Source organism: Perca flavescens, chromosome 24, assembly GCF_004354835.1.
Source record: "Perca flavescens isolate YP-PL-M2 chromosome 24, PFLA_1.0, whole genome shotgun sequence".
NCBI lineage: Eukaryota > Metazoa > Chordata > Actinopteri > Perciformes > Percidae > Perca > Perca flavescens.
The window spans coordinates 4514386-4535537 of record NC_041354.1 but is presented as its reverse complement, the minus strand read 5'-3'; the positions used below and the strand labels follow the sequence as shown (position 1 = coordinate 4535537).

The window sequence follows — 21152 nt, the reverse complement described above, 5'->3', positions numbered from 1 at the left end:
AACTGATCAGTTAAGATCACTTTCACACATGTGTGGTTCACTTGTAGTCCATTTCATGTCCACACTGACTTACTTTAAATTTATTAAGAGGTAATTATAATGGACTGCCAGACAAGTCATCCATTGGCCATTTTTGGTGACCATCATTCTGCATCATCAGCACCACATGGCCCCACAGAGGAAAAATGATAACGTTTATTGTGCTTCATGGGGTTTACTTGTCTTCTCTGGTGTTTGACAAATGAAATGAAGTAGAATACAAGCACAAAGGGTCTATTTTTAACCACTTTTCACCTTCAACTTGTAGCATTGTGTTTAGAAGAGCACTTCCTTGGTAGTTCCCACAGTTAGTAGATGGATGTATGGCAACTTATTTCTTCTCGTGTGTGTGTGTGTGTGTGTGTGTGTGTGTGTGTGTGTGTGTGTGTGTGTGTGTGTGTGTGTGTGTGTGTGTGTGTTTATTCGGTTTGTGTCCACATCTCACTGTGTCAGCAGTAACACTAACCCTGCGTTCTCTGACCTTGACGTAGCTCAATAAAACTCCATCATCCGCCATGCTGTGAGACTCCATGAAGGCCCACCTCACTCGCGCGAGTGGATGACATGCTAATTATTACTTTAGAGGGTAGTGTCTGCGCATGCACAGGGCTGAGAGGGATGAGTTATCTGTGCCAGACAGGAGTGTGATGGGGGTGGGGGGGGATGGATGGATGGAGGAAGAAAAGGAGGAGGGGGATACCACTAAGCTCCATTTGAAATTGGGATTATCCCCGTTGGAGTCCCCCTTGCGCTCTCTCTCTCTCTGGCATTCCTGGGAGGCTTCGGAGCTCAGGCACGGTTCTTCAATAGAAGTGAAAAAGAGACTGCTGCATCAAGGAGATAATTGTCAAAGTACTGGCGGTGTGCAGTGGGAACTGCTCACCAGCCACAGCCTGTGCCCCGCAGACCCACGCACACTGACACCCACTTCTATGCCCACTCACTTCCCCCAACCCCCATCTTCGCCTGCCAAGGGACTAACCTAGAGAGACAGATTAAAACCGCCACAGACTTTTGAAGTGGCTGTATGTTTCCTCTATATCTGATGCCTCTCTTTAACAACCTCTGTTCCCTGCCTTGGTCTTTCCTCCATACATCCATTAGTGTCTTCTGTGTAACGCGATCAGAGACCCAGAAAGCGGCAGTGCCACCCATCGCAGTCCCGTGCCGGCTGCTTCTGCTGAGTAGCACCGCGGGGACGTGTTATGCTGCACCATTACTAGTGCTTTGTGTTGGAAAAGAATGTGGAAAGGCATCTTTATGATTGTGCAAGGGTTAGACACACACTGCTACAATTGTAAGCCTCAGGTCTCGCTTGCACAGTTACGCAACCGTAAGTGTAAATGAAACGGCATCAACCACACAGTTTACTGAGGAGCGTGTGTTTTTAATTGGGTCTCCTGTTGTGAAACGCGATGGCTACTGGCAGTGCAAAAGTACAACACTCTTTTGTTATGGCTCATTTAGGAGAATGGCATTAAACCTTTTGAACAATTTGCAGGGCAATCAGTGTTTAGGCTCAGGGTATGAATCGCAGAGAATTTTACCGCAAACGCAGCCACACAAGATGAAGTTGTTATTAGTTTGGAGTGATATGGTCTAACAAGCACCAGATCTGTCTCCTTTAGACCACCGTTCGTTTCTTAAACTTTATATTAGGGCTCAGACATTGGGGCTTTTGGCGTGCACCGCAGAGTGCAATCTTTAAAACTCAACAAAAACTCCCAAAACAGTGGATTTCCTGTTCGGTGTTTGATGGAGCACAGGTCATGGTTTATTCTACGAAGGCCTCGGTTTCTTTCCAACAAACCTGCCCTGTCTGTTTCGAGTGAAACCACTCATTCACAGCCTCGTCATTGCTGTAGGTTTTCTCTGGAATTCTTCACACCCCCTCCCAGAGGCGTGGTACAGGGCAGGGCTGCTCTCTGTCTCCCACTCTTTTGATGCCACCCTAAAGTGCAATCTAAGTCCGTCAGGGGCAGGATGCCGGGTTTCCTGTCAGGGAGAAAACAGTAGTGCACATGTAGGCTTGTAAAGGAGGGGGGCTGGGCTCTCCATTTAAAAGGCATTTAAACTGTTGGGTAAGATTATGACCACTGGAAACGGCTGTCTAAACAACGTGAAAATAAACTATCTCGCTTTGAGAGACTTTATTTTTCTTTGGATTTTGCGGACGCTCTCTGATATCTGAGCTTAAACAGATTTGAGTCTCACACATACAGTAGATCCACACACAGTTATTTCCCGGGACGTTTGGGTTTATTACGATGTTTGATTCTTTCACCGCTGAATGAAGCATTTATATGAACGCTAAAGGGACATGTTTTTGCTTGAACTTCTTGTGTAACTCATTTAAAAAAAATCTGATTTCTCCAGAGTATTTCATGTGGAAGTTATAAGAATGGAGCTGCTGCATTTGTGAATATAAAGTGGGAGGGGGTGGCACAGTATGTTAAAATAGGCCCTGGAGCCAAGATAGGAATCGGCTAAAAACAGATTTCTCATGTGCTTGAATCTTGAGTCTGCAAGATTCATGTGACATAGTTTGTAACGCTGTATCAAGGAAGTTGTACTTCTGAATGCCTATCTTAATAAGTCATTAATTAACATTGTTTAAAGTAACTGGCATCCTCTACACTGCATCTTTTCCTCAACTGGGTCAGATCTTTACAAGGAATCGTCTGGATTGCTGTACAACAAAGACAACAGATGTCCTTTCCCTGCAAGCTTTCCAAGTTGGACAATCAGAGAAACCACACCGACAGCAATTAATTGTTAATTATGAGCACGGTTCCCCTGGTATACTGTATGAGTTGGTGCTTCTACTTGGCATAACAACAGTCTAATTAGTTTGTGGTAATGAGGCTATATCATGGTTTATTTGACAATGATTTATTGGTGTTTGAAAAAGCACCTTCAGGATGGACATCTTTTGTAGTATGCTTCCAGCAGATAAAGAGAGGTTTCAAGGGGCTCCCAGCTTTAAAAGACTTTGGTCCGCTTGGAGATCCGACGCTGAGGGACCTTCATAGTGTTTCTGACAGCTGTTTGGAGGGTGTGTGACAGCTTGGAGGTTCGGGGACCGGGGTGGGGGACTCAGGTGCTGTCTCTGCAGATTGGCCTTATCAGCCACGGACAGCGACGAGGGCCGAGATGGGGTCCCCCCGGCGCTCGGCACATTCACCGGGTGACATGCGCTGACAGCCAGGCCCAAATCGCATCTCCACACCATCCCTTTCACCCACTCTCCAGAGTGTGTTTGTGTGTGACTGAATGACTCTGAGTGCGTGGGTTGGGTGGGGGTTCTCTCCCTTGGCAATGATAAATGGGCCACTCATATGATTTAGCATATTCCTGGGGTGTGTGTGTATTATTTGCTATAGTGCCTGCGGCAGTCTAAGAGAGAAGTGGTACACCCTAATGTAGTGGCTCTCCATGATAATTGAATTGATGGAGCCCTGGGGGACACAGACAGATTTTTTTGTGTATAAAAGTTTTATTTCTATAACAAGCCATATCAAAAAACATCTGTTCCAGTAGACCTACTGTAGACTATTATTAATATTATATGCTGGAAAGGACTTTGAATGACATGACAAGTTAATCACACTTTTTTCTCTCTCTCTACCTCTTTAAAATAAATGCACACTTCTTTGCATGTCTTCTATCTGACCAAGCATTTCACATGTGTGCCATGTGGCCGAATCCTACACACACACACACACACAGCCAAGTGGCATGTTTTATTTATGAATGAGGAACCTGCGCGGTGTATTGTGTCCCTCATGTTTGCTTTAGCAGCGAGCCAGAGATCCGCTCCCGGCCCTTTGATTAGGCAAAGAGCTCCAACTGAGGGGGGTTTCTGTTTAATGAAGAGATTATTGAGCCCCCTGAACTGTACCCCAAACCCTGCATGAACACACATACTAGATATACAGTTGCAGATGGACAACATACAGAATCCGAGCTACGGTGATGACTGCGTGCACTGTACACATGCACTTAACCTGATAGCACTGCAGCTTTTTCTTTTATTGGGAGACAGCATTGCAGGCACAACAAGGAGAAGCAGATATCTCTAATTAATTTAGAGTCCTCTGTGGATCTTGGAGGCTATCAGGGGGGTTCAAGTCTTCTAGTAATTCAGCTCTGATGAATACCATTACCATCTAATGCTGTCCAATTACAGAGGCAAGGTTCATTCTGGGATCCACTGCAACTAATACAATTTTAGACATATGTCGATGGTAATGGGGAGGAAGCTCTCTGAGCTACAGTATAACAGTATATGTTACAATATAACCTTCATAAATTAGTTTTTTTTTTTTTTTTTATCACTGAGTTTTCATTTATTTCACTACCTTTTAGTGTATTGAAATCAATAGCATTCCGCAGTCCGTTCAATCTCAGGCTTTACATGATGGTGATAAATTCTGTCATATCTGGATGGATACATTTTTTTTCTATCAACCAGGAAATGAAAGCAGCGTCGCCTGTGACAGAGGTCAAATTTAATCCTGAAACACTCAATCTGGGCTTGTTTCAGATATATGGCTCAGTAGACCGGTATAAAATCCTGCCCGGGCCATTTTATAGATTACTTGTCCTTTTCCAATTTGGTATTGCTCCCCCCAACCCCACCCCCAAACCACTGTATTGTTTGTCAGAGCTGGCTTTGTTTGAGCTATAGCTGCTAGTTTTATTCCAGGAAAATGTTGCCATCCACAGGAGAAACTGGGTAGTGCATCTCATCCATGACAGACAGTTGAGAGGATTTTCTCCACAATCATTGGATTAACTAAAGTAAATGGTTGCACAGAAAGTTGCCAAGCATGTTTTCATCACATCCCATCTTAGTGTTGACTTTAACATATCTTCCCAGGCCATCGCGTGTTGCTCTTTGTAAGGCTTATTAAAGAATATGCTTTCAATTAGCATACTCTTTACCACAGAAAAAAAAGCCATGAAGTTGGTGTGTAGACAATAAACATTTCAACCGAGAAGAACTGCAATGTATTGCTAGGGATTTCTGGCCACATAAAGATATGGTAATGTTTGATTTAATGGCCTAAGGCCTTGTTAAATTGCTGAAATTATATATTGAACAAAAGCAGTAGAGGGCTTTTTACTACAATGTAGACCATAAATCCTGCGTTGTTATTGAGGTTGTTGGCGAGACTCTGTCAGCAGACACATAGTGGTTGGTGGTTTATGCCGGGGGCGTTAGTTAGGCCATGTGGGCAAGAAAAATCAGGACTAAAGCTACCGTGCTTTTGTGAGAATCCAGGCCAACTTGCTGAACAATACTGTACACATTATGTGTGGTGAAAGAAAAGCCCTTTGTGCTTGTTTGTATTGAGGTAAAATTGGCTAAACTTCTGGAAACTGGAGGTTACACTTGTAATTAGCAGCTTTTTAGTGCCTTTATCATTAAAAACGTACTTCCATCCTTGAGGAAAATAGTTGCACTATGCCATGTAAGTAAATATTATAAAAATGCTTGGAAAATGTTGTAGGGATGACCTCCTTTACAAGTTGCCTCTGGGTCCATTATTTCCTTAAAGAGAATATGAAGAAGAGCCAGAAATTCATTGGTTTTGGTCCAGATATATAGGTCCAGCTCTTGGCAGGGGGATGTATTACTTTATGCCTTTGTACAGCTGGATTTACAGCAGCCATTACTCCTGACAGGGAGAGCCTCCCTGTTGTGTAAAGAGCATAGTAGCTATAGATTTATAGCCACAGTGAGGACCAGAACTGGTTTTAATGGTGACTTGGGTTTAATATTCTCTCTCCCCGACCGATTCACCCAGTTACAATCTGCTTTTGTGACCAGATTCCTGCCAAGGAACAATATACTGTAATGAAATATGATTGTTCAGTGGTTGCATTCAAAGACAGTATGGTCACAGTAAAATATGACAATTTTCTAAAATGTTAGGTAATTTACAGGCAGTTGTTTTGATATTGTTTTTGCAGTTTAATTTGAAAGTGTAGCTTTTATATCATGGCGTTGATAATACACTAAGCAAAAAGACAAACGTCATCTTGAGGATGTTTTGTCTACATACCAATTTTTCAATCCGTGTCCCTTATTCTTTCACACCACTAGATGTCCCCATAATGCTTGTGTGTGAAAAAGCACTTCAGCTTCTCCATGGCATTACACTGAATAATGACACACCATTATTGGTCCTTAACACAGAGAGGAAGACTTAAAGAGGAGCTCTAGAGTCAGAAAAAAAAATTTATTCTGCATTGCCTACTAAAAAGGCACCACAGACCTTTTCTACAGTCAGATATATTGTGTATTTGCATTTGCTGTGGCAGTCACTAATCTCACCTTTCAGGGCAGATAATGATATTCTTTTACCAAGGATTGACAGGATAATCCTCTCCTAAATACACAGCCAGAGAATGACAGTATAATGACATAACACTTTTTGGGGGTTAAAAATGTCTACTCTCTCTCAACTCAAATTCAAATATCTTACTTAGCAACAACTACATCTTGGTTTGCAAAAGAAGCAACTTTTCCATTTTTTTCTCTCAGCAATCAGCAGTCACTCTCTTTCGCCTCGGACCAATTTCCAGTTATTTCACAATCTTGTATTTTCTTGACAAGATGGTGACAGATGGTTAATCACTTAAACTTTCAGCCAAGAAAATGGAGCCAATTACTTTGATATACATAAATTGTCAGCGGCAGACGATGCCAGGCTTTGTGTGGAGACTTTGAGACTAAGAGAATGTCAGCTAAAATCCTCAGCCTAGCTGCTAGCAGTTGCTCTAAGCTCCTCTGCAACTTTGTCACTGAAAAACTCACTCGCAATGCAAAAATCTTCCTCTCCTGAAGGAGGACGCCTGCCAGCACAGGGCCGCAGTCTTTGAAGTTGGGTTTGAGGCGAGGGTGTTTCTCTCCTTCGGGAGCAGGTGGCTGAGACCATCAGACTGAGAAGAATCCAATTAAAAGTAGAAAAGAGCTTTAATTTCGAATTGTCTCTGGTGAAAAAAGACAGATAAAAATGGTTATGTGATCTGCGGAGACCTTGCACACCACAGACTTTCAAAGTTCCTCATGATAGGGGTTAACTCACACCAAACCTAGCTTAAGAGAAATAGTCCATGACACTTATAGAACAGCACTTAAATAGGGTGATAGAGTATGTAAAGAGATAAAAATAAAAAGCTGTAAGTTATTAAGCTTTAATTTTGCACCACACAGAGGAAATTGAACCTTCTCAATTCAACTAACTGCCTCTCACTGATGAGCTTATGAATTCAAAATACATAAAATGTTAGGTCAAGTGAGGTCATAATTACTCATAAAATAAAAACTTGCTTGGTTACCAAGCAACGGCAATTTAAAAATAAGAGGAACATGGAAGAACAGAACACAGTTTGTGCAAACAGGAAGATGAGAGGGATGGCTGCTGTTGTAAGATGTTCATGGTTAATGTGCCATTGTTGCACATTTTCTGAGTAGGCAATTGGCTGACAGTGGAGAGTGTGAAAGCTAGGGTACATTGTGGCTGTGAAAGGGGTAGTTTGGATATTTTGAAGTAGGGTTTTTATAAGGTACTTATCCATAGTCGGTGTTTTACCCACAGTAGATGCTGGCCCCGCTCTTTGGAGAAGCAGACAGGCCTACCGACATGAAAGCTAAGCAATGTAGCCTACTGCTCCTCTTTAGGTGGCTAAAATAGTTTTTAATGCGTGTCCCCGTCCACATTGCCTACATTGCTTGGCTTCCGGGTCGGGAATCCTGTCTGCTTCGTCTGAGTTGCGTGAGACCAGGCTCGGAAAAGTTGTTTGACATTTAGTGTGAACTTTCTGTCATAGCAACAGAAGGAAGTGGGGGTTCATTAAGAACATTTTCAAAGCAACAACAAAATATGGAAGTAATGCCAATCTGGCAGCTTAAATGTCATCATGCCCTCATTCTCTTATTTTTAACCAGGATGACCTGTGTTGGATATTACACAAATGAAGTTGGGGATTTTTTTTTTTTTTTTGTATCACATAGGTTTTGAGGGTCACTCTGTTTTTACTTACCCTTTTCCAAAGAGGGTCAAAAAATGACATCCCTGGAGCTGTCAGGGATTCAGAGGCCATAAATATGGCCTATATGACTTCTGGATGATGAGGGATGATCTTTTGAGCCTTTAGGCCACACGCCGCTGACAGATAACCGTTCTTATTTTTGTGTCCCCAGCGAGAAAAGCTGATCCACGAGCTAGAGGAAGAGCGACGCCTGCGACTGGAGAGCGAGAAACGTCTCCGGGAAGTGACACAGGAGTCAGAGGTGGAACGGGCACAGATGGTTTCACTGCAGCAGCAGTTCTCCAGGTAAGGTATATTTACTCAAGTATTATACTTATTGAGTAAGATACTTGAGTATTTTCCATATTCCATTTTCCATGAATCATTTTAGGTCATAGTACAAATCATAATAATTAACCTTACAAGCTAGATGCTAGATAAAAGCTACGTCCTATCATCCCACTTCTCTCTCTCTCCCCACATTTCCTGCTATTTCTCTCCATTTAGATAGCAGATATAGGCATAAAATGCCCCAGAAATACTACAAATATAAATCTAATAAACAGTGGAACAGACAAATGAAAAACAAAAGTTTCTGGGATTCAACTTTCATCTCTTTTTAATAAAAGTCATTGACTTTTGGCAGCAATTTCCTGCAATCAACACCCTGTCTTCATAACCTTAAGAATCAATATGGCGTTCTTGCCCTTGCCACACCCTCATTTCTCATTTCTTTGTTCTTGCCATTTTGTACTGTTAGTAATTCACTGAATTTTCTCTCTGTCACTTGACCTTGTCATCAGCAAAATAAGGTTTGATGCAGTGCTTTTGCTTTAAAAAGGGAACTTCTAAAGCGTGAAGTGTTTTAAACAATGCTCTTGTCATAACTTCAGTAACCCTTAATTCACGCGCTGTTCCTCCATCTCGCAGCTGCTGAGGTATGACACAGAGGGATGGCAAAATCAAGTTGGAGCCGAGTTGATGCCCTAATTAGGTGATAGGCATTCAGTGCTTTACTTTACGCCAAAAAAAGGAGTCCAGAGGATTTCACATTAACTGCTTATCTTCTCATTGAGTTGGTGGAGAAAATCCTGTGCCTTTTTTTGTTGCTCCCAGTGCTAGAGTGCAGACGAGGGCAAAGTCACCGCCAGGGGAAGAATAAAATATTAAAGAGCCATTCAAAAGATATATCTCATATTTGAAAATGTTCCATTGATGCTTCTGAATTTTACTCAGTAGTGTTTCTCACTGATGTTCAGCTTCCTTACATCCTTGAATTCATACAGTGCAGAGACAACTACAATATTTTACAGTATACAGCTTTACAGAGGTCAAAGGTCCTTTAGCCATGGTCTTTTAGGGCATTTCATCCAATTTCTCTGTATGTCAGTAGCAGTCCATACAAGACATGACCTTTTGAAATTATAGCTTACAGGTAATAGTTGGAATATCAAGACTTCCTGTTCAGTCGGAGGAAATCTAAATCTTCCAATCCAATTTTGTGTTTCCAACATAGCTGGTTGCACCTGTCAACGTCTCCATGGTTTTTACTGTGCAAGATGCATCTGTGTCTGACCTGTGTGTAGACTTTTTGATTTCCCAGAACACGTCGCCAGGAAAAAATATTTGTGGAGTACACTCCCTCCTCAAGTAAGACTCTTAAAAGGGGGCGGATGTGCTGTTGCTGTGAATTAGTAGATAGGGGAGCAACAATATGAGAGTCTATGTCTTGCAGCAAAGAGAATACACTGCAGTTCTATTAGGGTGGGAAATGTATAAAGCTTTTCCCTGATTGGGTCCTGCACAGTTCCCCATGGAGACAGATGAATTTGTCGCCATGGCAGGGGTCGCCTAGATGGATGGTTCTCATTGGATGCCAGGCGCCTGCTGGTGAGACTGTGGCTCTGTAATATAGAGAAAGATTCCTTTATGTCCTCAAAAAGTGCTTATTGAAGGGGGGACGTTCGCCCAACCTCGCCGCCTCACTCAGCTGTTGTCATTCCAGTCGCTCATTGTCATCATGCTGAATTGCTGTAATTTCCACTACTTCAATGTTTTTGTGACTCCTGGGGGAACGCAAAGGTTCAGCTGCTTCCTTTCCAAAATTTACAAAGATATCTCCCCTCCACCTCCACACAAACACGCCAACCGGATTTCAGTCTAACTGTCGAAGCGTGTGGGCAACTTATTTCTTTGTGTGTAGTGTGTGTAGTGTGTGTGTGTGTGTGTGTGTGTGTGTAGTGTGTGTGGGGAGTGTAGTGTGTGGGGAGTGTGTTTACGTGTACCTGGCCCTTCAGCTTACATGGCAGCCAATAAACGGTGGCTCTGTGCCGTGGTGGCAGATGGGACATCAGGTCACTTTAATTAGCGACTTACAAGCCAGAAAAAAAAGATACAGTACAAATTGGTCACCAGGCCACTAGCAAGTGTCTTCCATGAACCTTTGCCCCACTTGCAAGCTTTTTTTTTTTTTTTTTTTTTTTAAGTCATTGGCTTATGGATATAGATCCCACACTTACCGTCAACCAACAATGACCGTACTGGTGTCTCTACCACTCGAATTCAGCAAGACCTTCATCCATTTCTCCTGATTGATTAAAGCTGGTATTTGTGGTGCATTAGGGCAATAGAAACCTCAGTTCATCAATGTGTCTTTCAAGATAACACCCGCAAATCATGTTAAGTGGACATCCAATCTTTTAAATAGACTGGAATCTGTTTGACCTGAGGCATCAATTGATTTGCGTATTGCTAATTAATTGAGGTTGTGCTTTGAATCATGAGGATGGAAGTGAAATCAGGCTAGTAACAGGCATACCAATTTGAATGATGAAAGCCAGCCAAACGTTACAGCAAAGATATCAAACACTATGCAAATTAGGGTGTTAAACCTTGCCAAAAATGGTCCAGTTAGATATAACTAAAAGCTTTTTAGCTTGCAGTGGTAGACCAGAGGTGTTCTGTGATGATATGAGACAAAAGGTAATGAGCTGCTTGTTAGAGTTGCATTCACACACCTGAACAAACAGGCATATCCACAACAAAAAGGAAAATATCAGTCACTCCTGCAGCCAGGCGAACTCCGGGGAATCTCAGCTTCTTAAGGTGTGTGTGTGTGTGTGTGTGTGTGTGTGTGTGTGTGCGCGCCTCTGCCTCGGTTTGTCCCTGTAACAATTACACTTTTTGGCACGGGTTGAATGTGAGGCAGGAATTGCCAAAAAACAAGTGGCTTTTTATTTTTCTACCTTCATCCACTAAAAAGCTCTATTTGGGTGTGTTTTCACGGCTGAGATCCGTAAGTGTGCATTCCTCAAGTGACTGGCCATTTAGTTCCAGACATAGGTGTGCACACACACATGCTTATATCACACCCTCCCCCAACCAGTAGGGCTCTCTAGCCTGGTGTGGGTCACATGCCCTGCCCCTCCTGACTTGGTCAACCCCACGGGGCTTCAGCACCACTAGCATGGCCTGTCGTCATTAAACTCCCAACGGATTATGGGGAGACTCCAGCCCACAACCCAGCAGCCTCCTCAGCCCACCCTGGACGTCCCACAACTCCATATGTGCAAGACATTTAAGAGCCAGAGCAGGACAGAGAAGAATTGAGGTGAGAAAAGATGGGGACATGACCGCAAGCAGCACTTAAAATTCTGTCTTGTCCTACAACAAATTAAACCAGAAGATGAAATGAATTGTAGAGAGAGAAATATAATTCATCCAGTGCATTTGGGCATCTATTTAGCAAGGACACTCTGAGGCCTTGTCCACACCCCCTCTCCTTCCTGTGTGAACACTCGGACAGAATGACCGGTGAGCAGACAGGAACATGGGGGCCACTGGGGGCCATACGTGGCCTGAAGATCAGGGAGGCAGTTTTCAGGTAATGAGCAGAGCAGCAATTTCATTTAGTCTATGAACAGAACTCGGGACAGCTTTTTTAAGGTGCTTGGTTCCCCTCCACTGCGTTTTCTTATGCTTACCATACTTATCCTCTCAAAGACTTTATTGTAGTCATTCCTCTGCCTGTTATGGAGATTAGACACTTCCAGAATGGGAAAAGGAGAGGCCTTTTGTTGGCTGCTGCTCATAAGTCTGCTCACACACCATACACAGAAGCTCAGGTTCGATATCTTGACGTTTGCGCTTCTTGCTTATACTTGGATTTATCGGTCTTGTTTTTTAGTCACTTTTGTTGTCTGGAAGACATATGCAGCTAAAAGTAGTTTGGAAATAAATTCCTCTTGACTTCATTGTGCTCGGCAGTTGGATCGGAGTCATTGTCACCCAGAACACACGTGCGCTCATCAGCAAACCCAGAGTGTTTACAGCCGACCCGGTCCACTTGACTTTAAATCATTGCCATCTTGAAGGGCCCTCTTCGTGGCAGGATATGGGAGACTTACGGCTAGACTAACAACAACAGCAGACGATGACTGGTGCCTGCGGATTTATGGCTCAGCAGCGTATTCTTTCTGCACATTACTCAGTGTGTGAGAACATGTGTGGATGCAATGTGTGTGTACATGTTGGAGGCCGATGATGTAAACAGGCAAGAATGGCAGCGTTTTTCAAGTCTGGATGCGTTGTTTAGACAGTCACGCTCAAGTTGAGATCCCTCCACGGTCCGCAGAACCGGGTGTGCGCTGTATGCATTCATGTGCTACTCTCATTACCATCGCACTACTCTGGACTGCACAGCTGGACCGGCAAATAGGCTCAGAGAGGGAGCTGAGTGATTGCACTCTGTTTGCAGATCAATGCCCTCTCTTCTAATCATCCAAACATGCAGCCACGCCTGGACCAAGTGTTTTAATTTGGCGCATTCGAAATGGCCCCCCTGCATGCCTTTGGCGGCTACAGGATTTAGCCGGATGAATCAGGCCTCTGTTCAAAACGACACATCTGGGGTCATTAACAGGATGGAGGGAAGGTGGGGGGGGTCGGTCGGTCAGTCTTTTGAAGTTACTTCCTTACTCCTGCCCAATGGGGACGAGGGCTGTTAAATAGATAATAGGTGTCTGGACTATTTTGGGAGCACCTCATATTTAAAGGATTTATTGGTCCATTTCAACCCCTCTCTTTAACTTCCAAATTTGAACAGGGGATTTTGTCTGATTGAACTTAATTTAGGTTGTTCTACTCTATCACTTGTACTAAATTACTAGCCCGCAAGAGCTTTAGTACCAATCTTCCTTTTTTTTTTTTTTTTTTTTTTTTTCTTTTTAAAAGGGAACAAAGTCTGTGCTTTCTGGGTCAAAGTGCAACCTTTTACTTGCTTGTAACTATGTCAGACAATCACAAACACTTACATACACGCACACTGCAGCCCGCTAACTTCCGCCTCGGATTAAACATGCTGGTTATGTTTATAGGCATGCTGAAAGAGGTCAGATTACAAGCTTTTGCGGAAGTAGGGCATCCGTGCTCACATCATGATCGCTCGCCTGTTCTCTCTGGCTTGTGAAGCTGGTGCTCGCAGATTGTAGCCTAAAGCCAAAACGGCATGTAATTCAAACTGACCTCATGGTTGCAATATAGATTTGGTTGTCTGTCAGCTGCTCGGGTTGACACATATACACAGCGGCTGCTATTATGCTCTATGTATCGTGTTTTATAAGGTAATTCTTTATCTGTGTGTCATATGTGCAACAGAAGGGCCATTTTAGAAGAAAATTCCTTTCGTATACTTCTTTAAAGGGTCAGTTCACCCACATATCTGATTTCTTGGCTCATTTTCTAATAAATGACCTAAAATCAATTATGAAAATAGTTGCCAAATAACTGTCAACTGACCATTTCAGCTTTACATACAACTTGACATTAGGTTTTATCCGTCCCTACTCTCTATCTTGACCCACCGCCTACTCCATCTTCCCAGCTCCCAATGTAAGTAATGGACTCCATGCTGTCATTGTGACTAAGGTTTCCCACTGGGAAGTCTTCCTCAGTCTTTATCTCACATGTGGAACACACATGCCTGTAACCCATTGGGGAGATGCAAGCTAAGGCTCCACAAGATGCTTTTGAGGACCAATTGCTTCCTTATTGCTAACTGCTTCCTTTGGACGGAGGCGAACATGTGAAACGGCCATCATGAATTTGCACTCTAAATCCTTCCAAATGTAATATTACTGCTGGAGGGATGAAAGAGGAAGAACCTAAATCTGGTCCCCCCATATGTCTCTTTTAATTTACGCTCTTTACAGACTAGTCCTCAATTGCACCCAGTCGGCATTGCACATTTCAATTCGTTAATGGAGATTTTAGCGGTTTACCTGTTTAAGTGCCTTTCTGATATTTGCAATTAGAAATTAAATGGTATTTAGGAGTAGTGTATTTTAAAAAAGCCCTCTGACTTCAAAACCCCCAAAATATTTTTTTTTCACAGCAGTTGGTTGACAAATATTGGAATGAAATAGGACTGTCAAAGAATACTAAATGTTTTAGCCTCTTGATCTCTTTCTCTGTGGCATGTGTGTCTTGTTGATAAGGTCAAAGGTCGCTGGCGAGAGTCAGCGGTCATGAGGGCGAGGACCTTTGTAATGCTACCCCGCTGTAACATGCATGACTGATGTGCATGACTTTTACAGCTCTGAACTGTCCTCAAGGCTCCAAACTGGAGCAAACCTTTCACCAAAAGTGAAATATATAGTTTAGTTCCCGGGAGTTTGCTGTCTCTTCATTTAGGTCATATCTAAGAAAGGGTCTCCTTGCATGTTTTCTGCAAAACAGCTCTAAGAGGATAAGAGTGGCTTAACGTTGGGTTAAGCTAGGTAATCACCCGGTGGGCGTACAAAAGTGATTTGCTGGAAAGGAGTCTGATAATAAGAATGGAATATTCTTGTGCCAAAACGGACAGTTTCACAGGGCCTCGGGTGATAAGACGATTGTAGCCGCTGATGCATCAGTTACGCGAGGGCCCCCGATGGCCTCGATTCAGCCATACAACCAGGTGATTGTTCTCCTTATCATTTCAGCAGCTTAAGGATTTTCCAATTGTTCACCGGTCAAATCTGATTAGAGGGTCTCGGGCCAACCTGAGCCTTTGACAGCGCTGACAAAGTGAGAGTGTGTCCAGAGTCAGATGAAGAAAAGCTGATGCATCTCCACTGATCTCTGGTCCTTTCCATCATTTGGCACTTTGAAGCTTCTCCTTTGTTGAGGTGAAATGTTAAGAGGTTTGTCTGTTCATCCAATTCTTAAACTCTTTGCGTTTTCTATGGCTGAAGCTTAAACAAGTTACCATGGATTTTATGATGTTATCTTTATCCTGAGTATCACATTTGTTTCCAAGGTTTCTGTGATAAAGTATAAACAGTGTGTACAAAAGACCAGGCTTTTATTTTTAAATCAGAATATAGACAGTGTAGCTAATATGCTACTGCAAAGGAATGCTGGCAGCTCAAATGCTGTATCTAACCATAGCAGGGGGGATCAACAACTCCTGCTTGGTCCAAGCTGTGAAACATGCAAAGATGCAGGCGGTCGTTGGCAGGAGAGCGATGACTAAAATAAACAAGCGAGCATCTAAAAACTGCGTTACTGAAAAGTGGCAATTTTGGAGAGAAGCTCGTTGAGAGCAGCGAGCTAGAAATCTCAGATGGCATGCAGAGATCTCTGATCATGCAGCGAGTGTCCTGGCATGCGGCCTTCGTGTTAGCTGTTCTTGCACGGAAAGTGTTGATTTTAGTGAAGCCAAAGCCTCTTAATCACCAATGTAGACCCACACGACAGCATGAACACACACGTACACACACTGGCTGACAAAACAGGGGGATCCCTGTCCTTATTTGTGCTTCATCCATGCAAGTCCTTCCCTGATTCCCGTCTGATCCAAAACTACCGGCCTACTTGCCTCCCAGCAGGGGCCCTTCTCCTTCGGAGAGGGCTTAACATGGGACATATGGGAAAGTCTTTGCCTGCCAGATCACTGTCTTTGCACAGAGCGCCGGATAATGACACACTGGAGACACGGCAAATAGAAAATGAGAACCGGAGATCTGAGCTGACTCGGTAACCTGGCCACAGGACAAACCATTCTGTCTGTCGATTGAGTGAAAAGCACTCAGGCTTATATGATGACTGCATGGCCTACTTTAGCCTAGAGACCCACATTTCAGAAATAGTGTCTGGGTCACTTTATAGCGCTGTGAGAGCACAGTGCTGGGTGTGCATTCGGATGTCTCTGCATATGGAGCTCAGGGACATCTACACAGTGTTTCTGGTTTTTTTCCGGAGAAACGTTGGTGTTAAAAATGGATGGAAACCCAAGATGGGGTAAGTTTTGAGCTAAGATTGTCAGATTTTGTGAGAGCTCTGGAGTCCTTTGATCACGTTCAGGAATTTTTCATTTAAGGTTTGAGCTGTGTTAAGCTACGACAGTTTCAATGAATAGAAATACTTTTGAATGAAACCCTCCTTTGTTTGAAGCCTTGATGTCTTTGTGACTTTTGAAAGCTAAACGGTAAAGAATAAAAAGAAGAGTTTCATATGTTAATCACAGGTTTGTCAACCAGTCAGCACCAGAAGACACACAGCATTTCACCTCTAATTGCCCCGCTGCGTTCTGATGATGCGTCACTTTGTTCACCTCTGCGGCATGCCATCACATCAAAGATGTAGAGCTGTGTATTCTCTGTGTGTGTGAGAAAGAGAGGGGAGTGTTTGCCTGAAGATCGTCAGACCTTAGGCTGAAAATTGATTGGACCCCTAATTGTATTTCCTGGACTGCTGACGAATGCCGCGCTTGAAATTCAGCTTGTGCGGCGCGAGGGTCAGGGAAGTCAGAATTTGCTTTCGCCTCCACATACGTCAAAACACACACACACACACACACACACACACACACACACACACACACACAAACTCGTCCTTCCTTCCCTCTCTCCTTTCCTGAATGATGTTTTTAGTAGGTCGTTGGCAAGCGCTTTGAGATTAATCACACTGAGCAAGACCATGTTTTTTTATGTAAAGTAATGCTCTGTCATCTGAGAGGTATAGTCCATCCATCATGAGCATTTAGCAGACTCTCTCTCACATATAAATAGGATTCAGGAGGCTGAATTTACAGTAATGACAAATTACACTGTTTATTTAACAGGATGTTTTGCTGGACACTTGTCCCATTCTGTTTTCAGCTGGATTTACTGCTTGGATTTCATTATTTAATGTTTTTTTTTTTTTAATTAGCTCTAACAAATACTAATGCATTATTAGTGCTTTGATTGAAAAAAGGAAGTGCTGTTAAAAAGCATTATAAGCGGTTTGTTGGTATTAGTAATCGGTGCAACATTGATAGAGTACTGGGAGGTAATTGTCCAAAGCAATCTTATTTGTGTTGTTTCTCTGCATGAATTGCCAAGGCAAATGAGAGGATAACTAGTAGCTCAGGCACAATCCTTTGTTCAAGCTAAACATTATGTTTGGAGTGGATGAATGGAGTGGATGATTTTGTTTATAATTTTTTTTTCGCTGCCAGAATAAAATAAATCTTCCTCCCAAATGGACCTAGTTTTTCTGTCCACACTGTCTCCAGTCCCTCAGCAACACTGCTAAACTTCAAAGTCTTTCTTTGCTCTTTCCCTGCTGTCAAAAGCACCAAAGTCTGTCCAGTGAGATGCCACACATCTGTGCTTTATGTGACTTTGAAATGGAAGCGGTATGGAAAGTGAGGCAGCTCCGTGGATCTGTTTAGAAACACAAAGGCTCTCTTTCAGGTGTGCATGAATCCCACAGACCCCTCAAAACAGCCTCGCCTTGCGCCCCCCCCTTTCCTCCTCCTCTTCCTCCAGCTACAACATGAGGAAGCAGGCATACCAAGGCATCAAAGTGTTTCTTACCATCCTGCCACTCTGTAATGCGCAGGTCATTAAGGTCTTGCTGGGAAGTTTGTCTGAAAGGTGTGTGTGTGTGTGACCACATCCGCTACAAAAGAGCAAATATTATTCATTTAATCTTGCATTAATTGCTTCCCTGGCTCATTTGGCACCTTTTTTTTTTATTTTTTATTCATGCTGCAGTAGAATAATTTTGACTCCCATCTGTTGGCTCGCCTAATGATATTTCCGCTATTTCTCATTTCAGGTTTAATTTTAAAAGCCCCACATTTACATATTTATCCTGGATGTATCGTACATTTCTTCTGCTGGTGGCTTAGTGCACCAAATCAACAAAACAGTGAACAGGAGGGCAGTATGCGACTTTTCCAAACGATTCCTCTCAGGAGAAAAGCAGAGAAAGCAGTGTGAATCATTAAAGGTGTGTCTTAGCCTATATCTGCAGTATCCCAATTTGTGCATCGTTTGTGCATGTTTCTTGCATCCTACAGAAAAGAGATGTCACTTTTAGCTGCAATATTTTAAGGAATTAATGGAATAAATAAAAAAATGGGTTTAAAGTATTTTATTATGCAGTAGAAAGTGGAAATTTTTGTTTAAACTCAGGTCTCTGGAAATACATTTAAACCAGAGGTAACGGCTGTTTAATAATTGCAAGATCGCCAGGGATTTATTTTTCAGAGAAACGGATGCTCACTTTTTTATAATACACGAGAGGCACACACTGTGGCTATACCTGTAGGTGGTCACCTGCGCAAATCCCCTCAGTCCAAAAACTACCCCTACTTGGCATGCTGATCATGCTTGTTGGCTAGTCCTTGACCCGGTGTCAGCGTCTCCGGACTTTAAAACTGTCCGTGTTATGTCCTCTTTGCTCTATAGGTTGTGCTGATTAAGGCCAGCATTTAAAGCAAGACCTGCCACCAGCTCTCCCTGCCTGCCTGCCTCTTCGACTGTTCAGTCAGCAGCTAGCAGCCTGATTACAGCCGGCTTTATGGCTCAGAATGGACAGATGGTGCGGCTAGCCTCGTCCTCACCTGCCCTGCATGACTGTACTAATTCTCACCCGCTGTCGTACAACAGCCAGGGCCGATCAGTGCAGAACTACCAGGAAATGATTATACAAGCATGTATAATGCAAATGCATAGTTGGTATGAATGTTATATTCAAATGATTTAACTCAGATGTGTCATGAATCAGCATACTTTTGTGTTTTCTTTAAGCTGAAAAATTTCAGCAACACTTGTTGTACTACTGGTATTTTGAGTTAAAGGAAATAATATGATGATATAATTAGTGAGCTTTAGAGGTGCTAGTTGGCAGATTTTGTAATATTTGGACAGAGCAAGGGTAGCTGTTTCCCCCCTGTTTTCAGTCTTTATGCTAAGCTAACTGGCTGCTGGCCACAGCTACATATTCAACGGACAGACATAAGAGTGTTGTCCATTTTGTCATCTAAACGTAAAATGATTGGCAGCAAAATAGGGGGGGAATCCCACTCTCTAAAAATTCTCATTTTCAACCACAATTGCCAATTTTGAATGAAGCCTTTCCTTTGCCATGTTTTAATTCACCGCAAATCAAACCAGTAAAAGAAGAAAAAGACAGTGTCATGAAATTTAGATAATTCCCACCTGACTATGTCAATGCCCTTCTTTTGTCAAGATGCTCCTTCATGACAATGCCTGGCTCTCACTCACTATCCGCCGGTGCTCCTGAATGTCACTTTTATCTGATCATTTTTGTTTACATGATCCCAGCTGGGTCCATAATCTTCTGTAGCTTATCTGGTGCTGCAGTAGTCCTCTTCCTTTTTTTTTTTTTATTAACAGAATTCAGAAAGTGAATGCATGTATGGTCAAAGTTCACCCTACAGCTCCAGGGATAAAGATGGCATGTGGCTCTTATTCAGATGGAAATGGGTGGAGGCATTTTTCACATGCACTCTTTGCCACCTGTTTTGCATGCAGCTTGCAATGTTAGCAGCACAAAACCGAAAGAAGCTCAGATTGTTTTGAGCAGACCAGGACTTGAAGGTTAAGGTCACCCGCTCGGTGTTTGCTGCTGTGATTGCACATAATTCAAGCCATCAAGCAGACACTAATGCGGCCGAGCACGGCGAACGCCTACAAAATTTCACACAATAAGTCAGTAAGTACTATGTTTGCACATTTTGTACTCAATATAGTAATTTGGACACAGCATCATAAACTGAGCAGAAGTTGGGATTCAATCCAAAAAAATATCATCCATTTGTGTGTCTGGCACGAATTCAGTCCCATTTTCTTTTCATTATCTTTTCTTTGTGTTTGTGTGTGCATGCTTATGGAAAAAAAAGTCACAATTGAAGGATGCAATGATCCATTTCAAACAACAAACATCTAATAAAATTGTGAAACAGCTTGAAAATGGATCCTATTTTAGATGGTTATAGTAGAAACAGCTGGTAGCTCTGGAATCATAACATCTCAGACATTTATACCCAAAATAACCCTGATGTCCTCGGGGCAGGTTCATACTGGCTGTAGATATTAAAATCCAGGCACGTTTGGAGCTTGGTATCACTCCTACACCCAGGAGCAACATGCCTGAGGAGCTCTGGCTGCCTAAAACTGCCGCTGGCTAAACGGCAACGTCTTAAAAAGAAACAATGTCCCAGTTATTTGGGATAATCCCCATCTTTTGTCTTATCTGAAGACTTGAGTGAAAACCAACAAGTCCTCCAAATTAAACAACAAATTAGGTTTTGAGTCCATAACGATATGTGTTCTGTGTGCAGGATGGAAGAGACGGTGCGGTCGCTGCTGCAGAATCAGTGCGTCGGAGAGCAGACTGCTGTGGACACGGTGGACATCATGAAGGCCTACAAGGTAGATTACAATCCCAGTGTCTGTCGCTCTTCCTGTGGCCATTCAACAGGACTAAAATGACTGTGAATGTCTGAGAGGGAGGTAATGGAAGTGGCTAAAGGAGCCTAAAAGTAATGATATATACAGTATTCATATTCTCTGTTTACTCACTGATGTGCCAGGAATCATTTGTACGTATAGGTATCTTTGTTTGTATCTCACTCCTCCTGGTTTTCAGCTCAGAAAGTGTTGAATAAAGTTATATTGAGGTGAGTGTTCATCGCTCATCCTGTTGCATAAGAGAAATGGCCGCTGGGATTGAGCAGGGAGGCAGAAAGAATACCACGTTAACGAAACATGGGGTCACTTTCAGGGTCGCGC

General features: G+C 42.9%; 1 protein-coding gene across 5 annotated transcripts in view; it reads left to right on the top strand.

Annotated features, from left to right (window-relative positions):
* The window catches only part of LOC114550827 (nck-associated protein 5-like), a 130097-nt gene that overhangs the window by 62423 nt on the left and 46522 nt on the right, over nucleotides 1-21152 (top strand). For all 5 annotated transcript variants that reach the window (XM_028571725.1, XM_028571724.1, XM_028571726.1 and 2 more), the window contains 2 exons: nucleotides 8255-8388; nucleotides 20702-20792. In XM_028571725.1, coding sequence (XP_028427526.1) covers nucleotides 8255-8388; nucleotides 20702-20792 — 225 coding nt within the window. The remainder of the gene's footprint in view (nucleotides 1-8254; nucleotides 8389-20701; nucleotides 20793-21152) is intronic.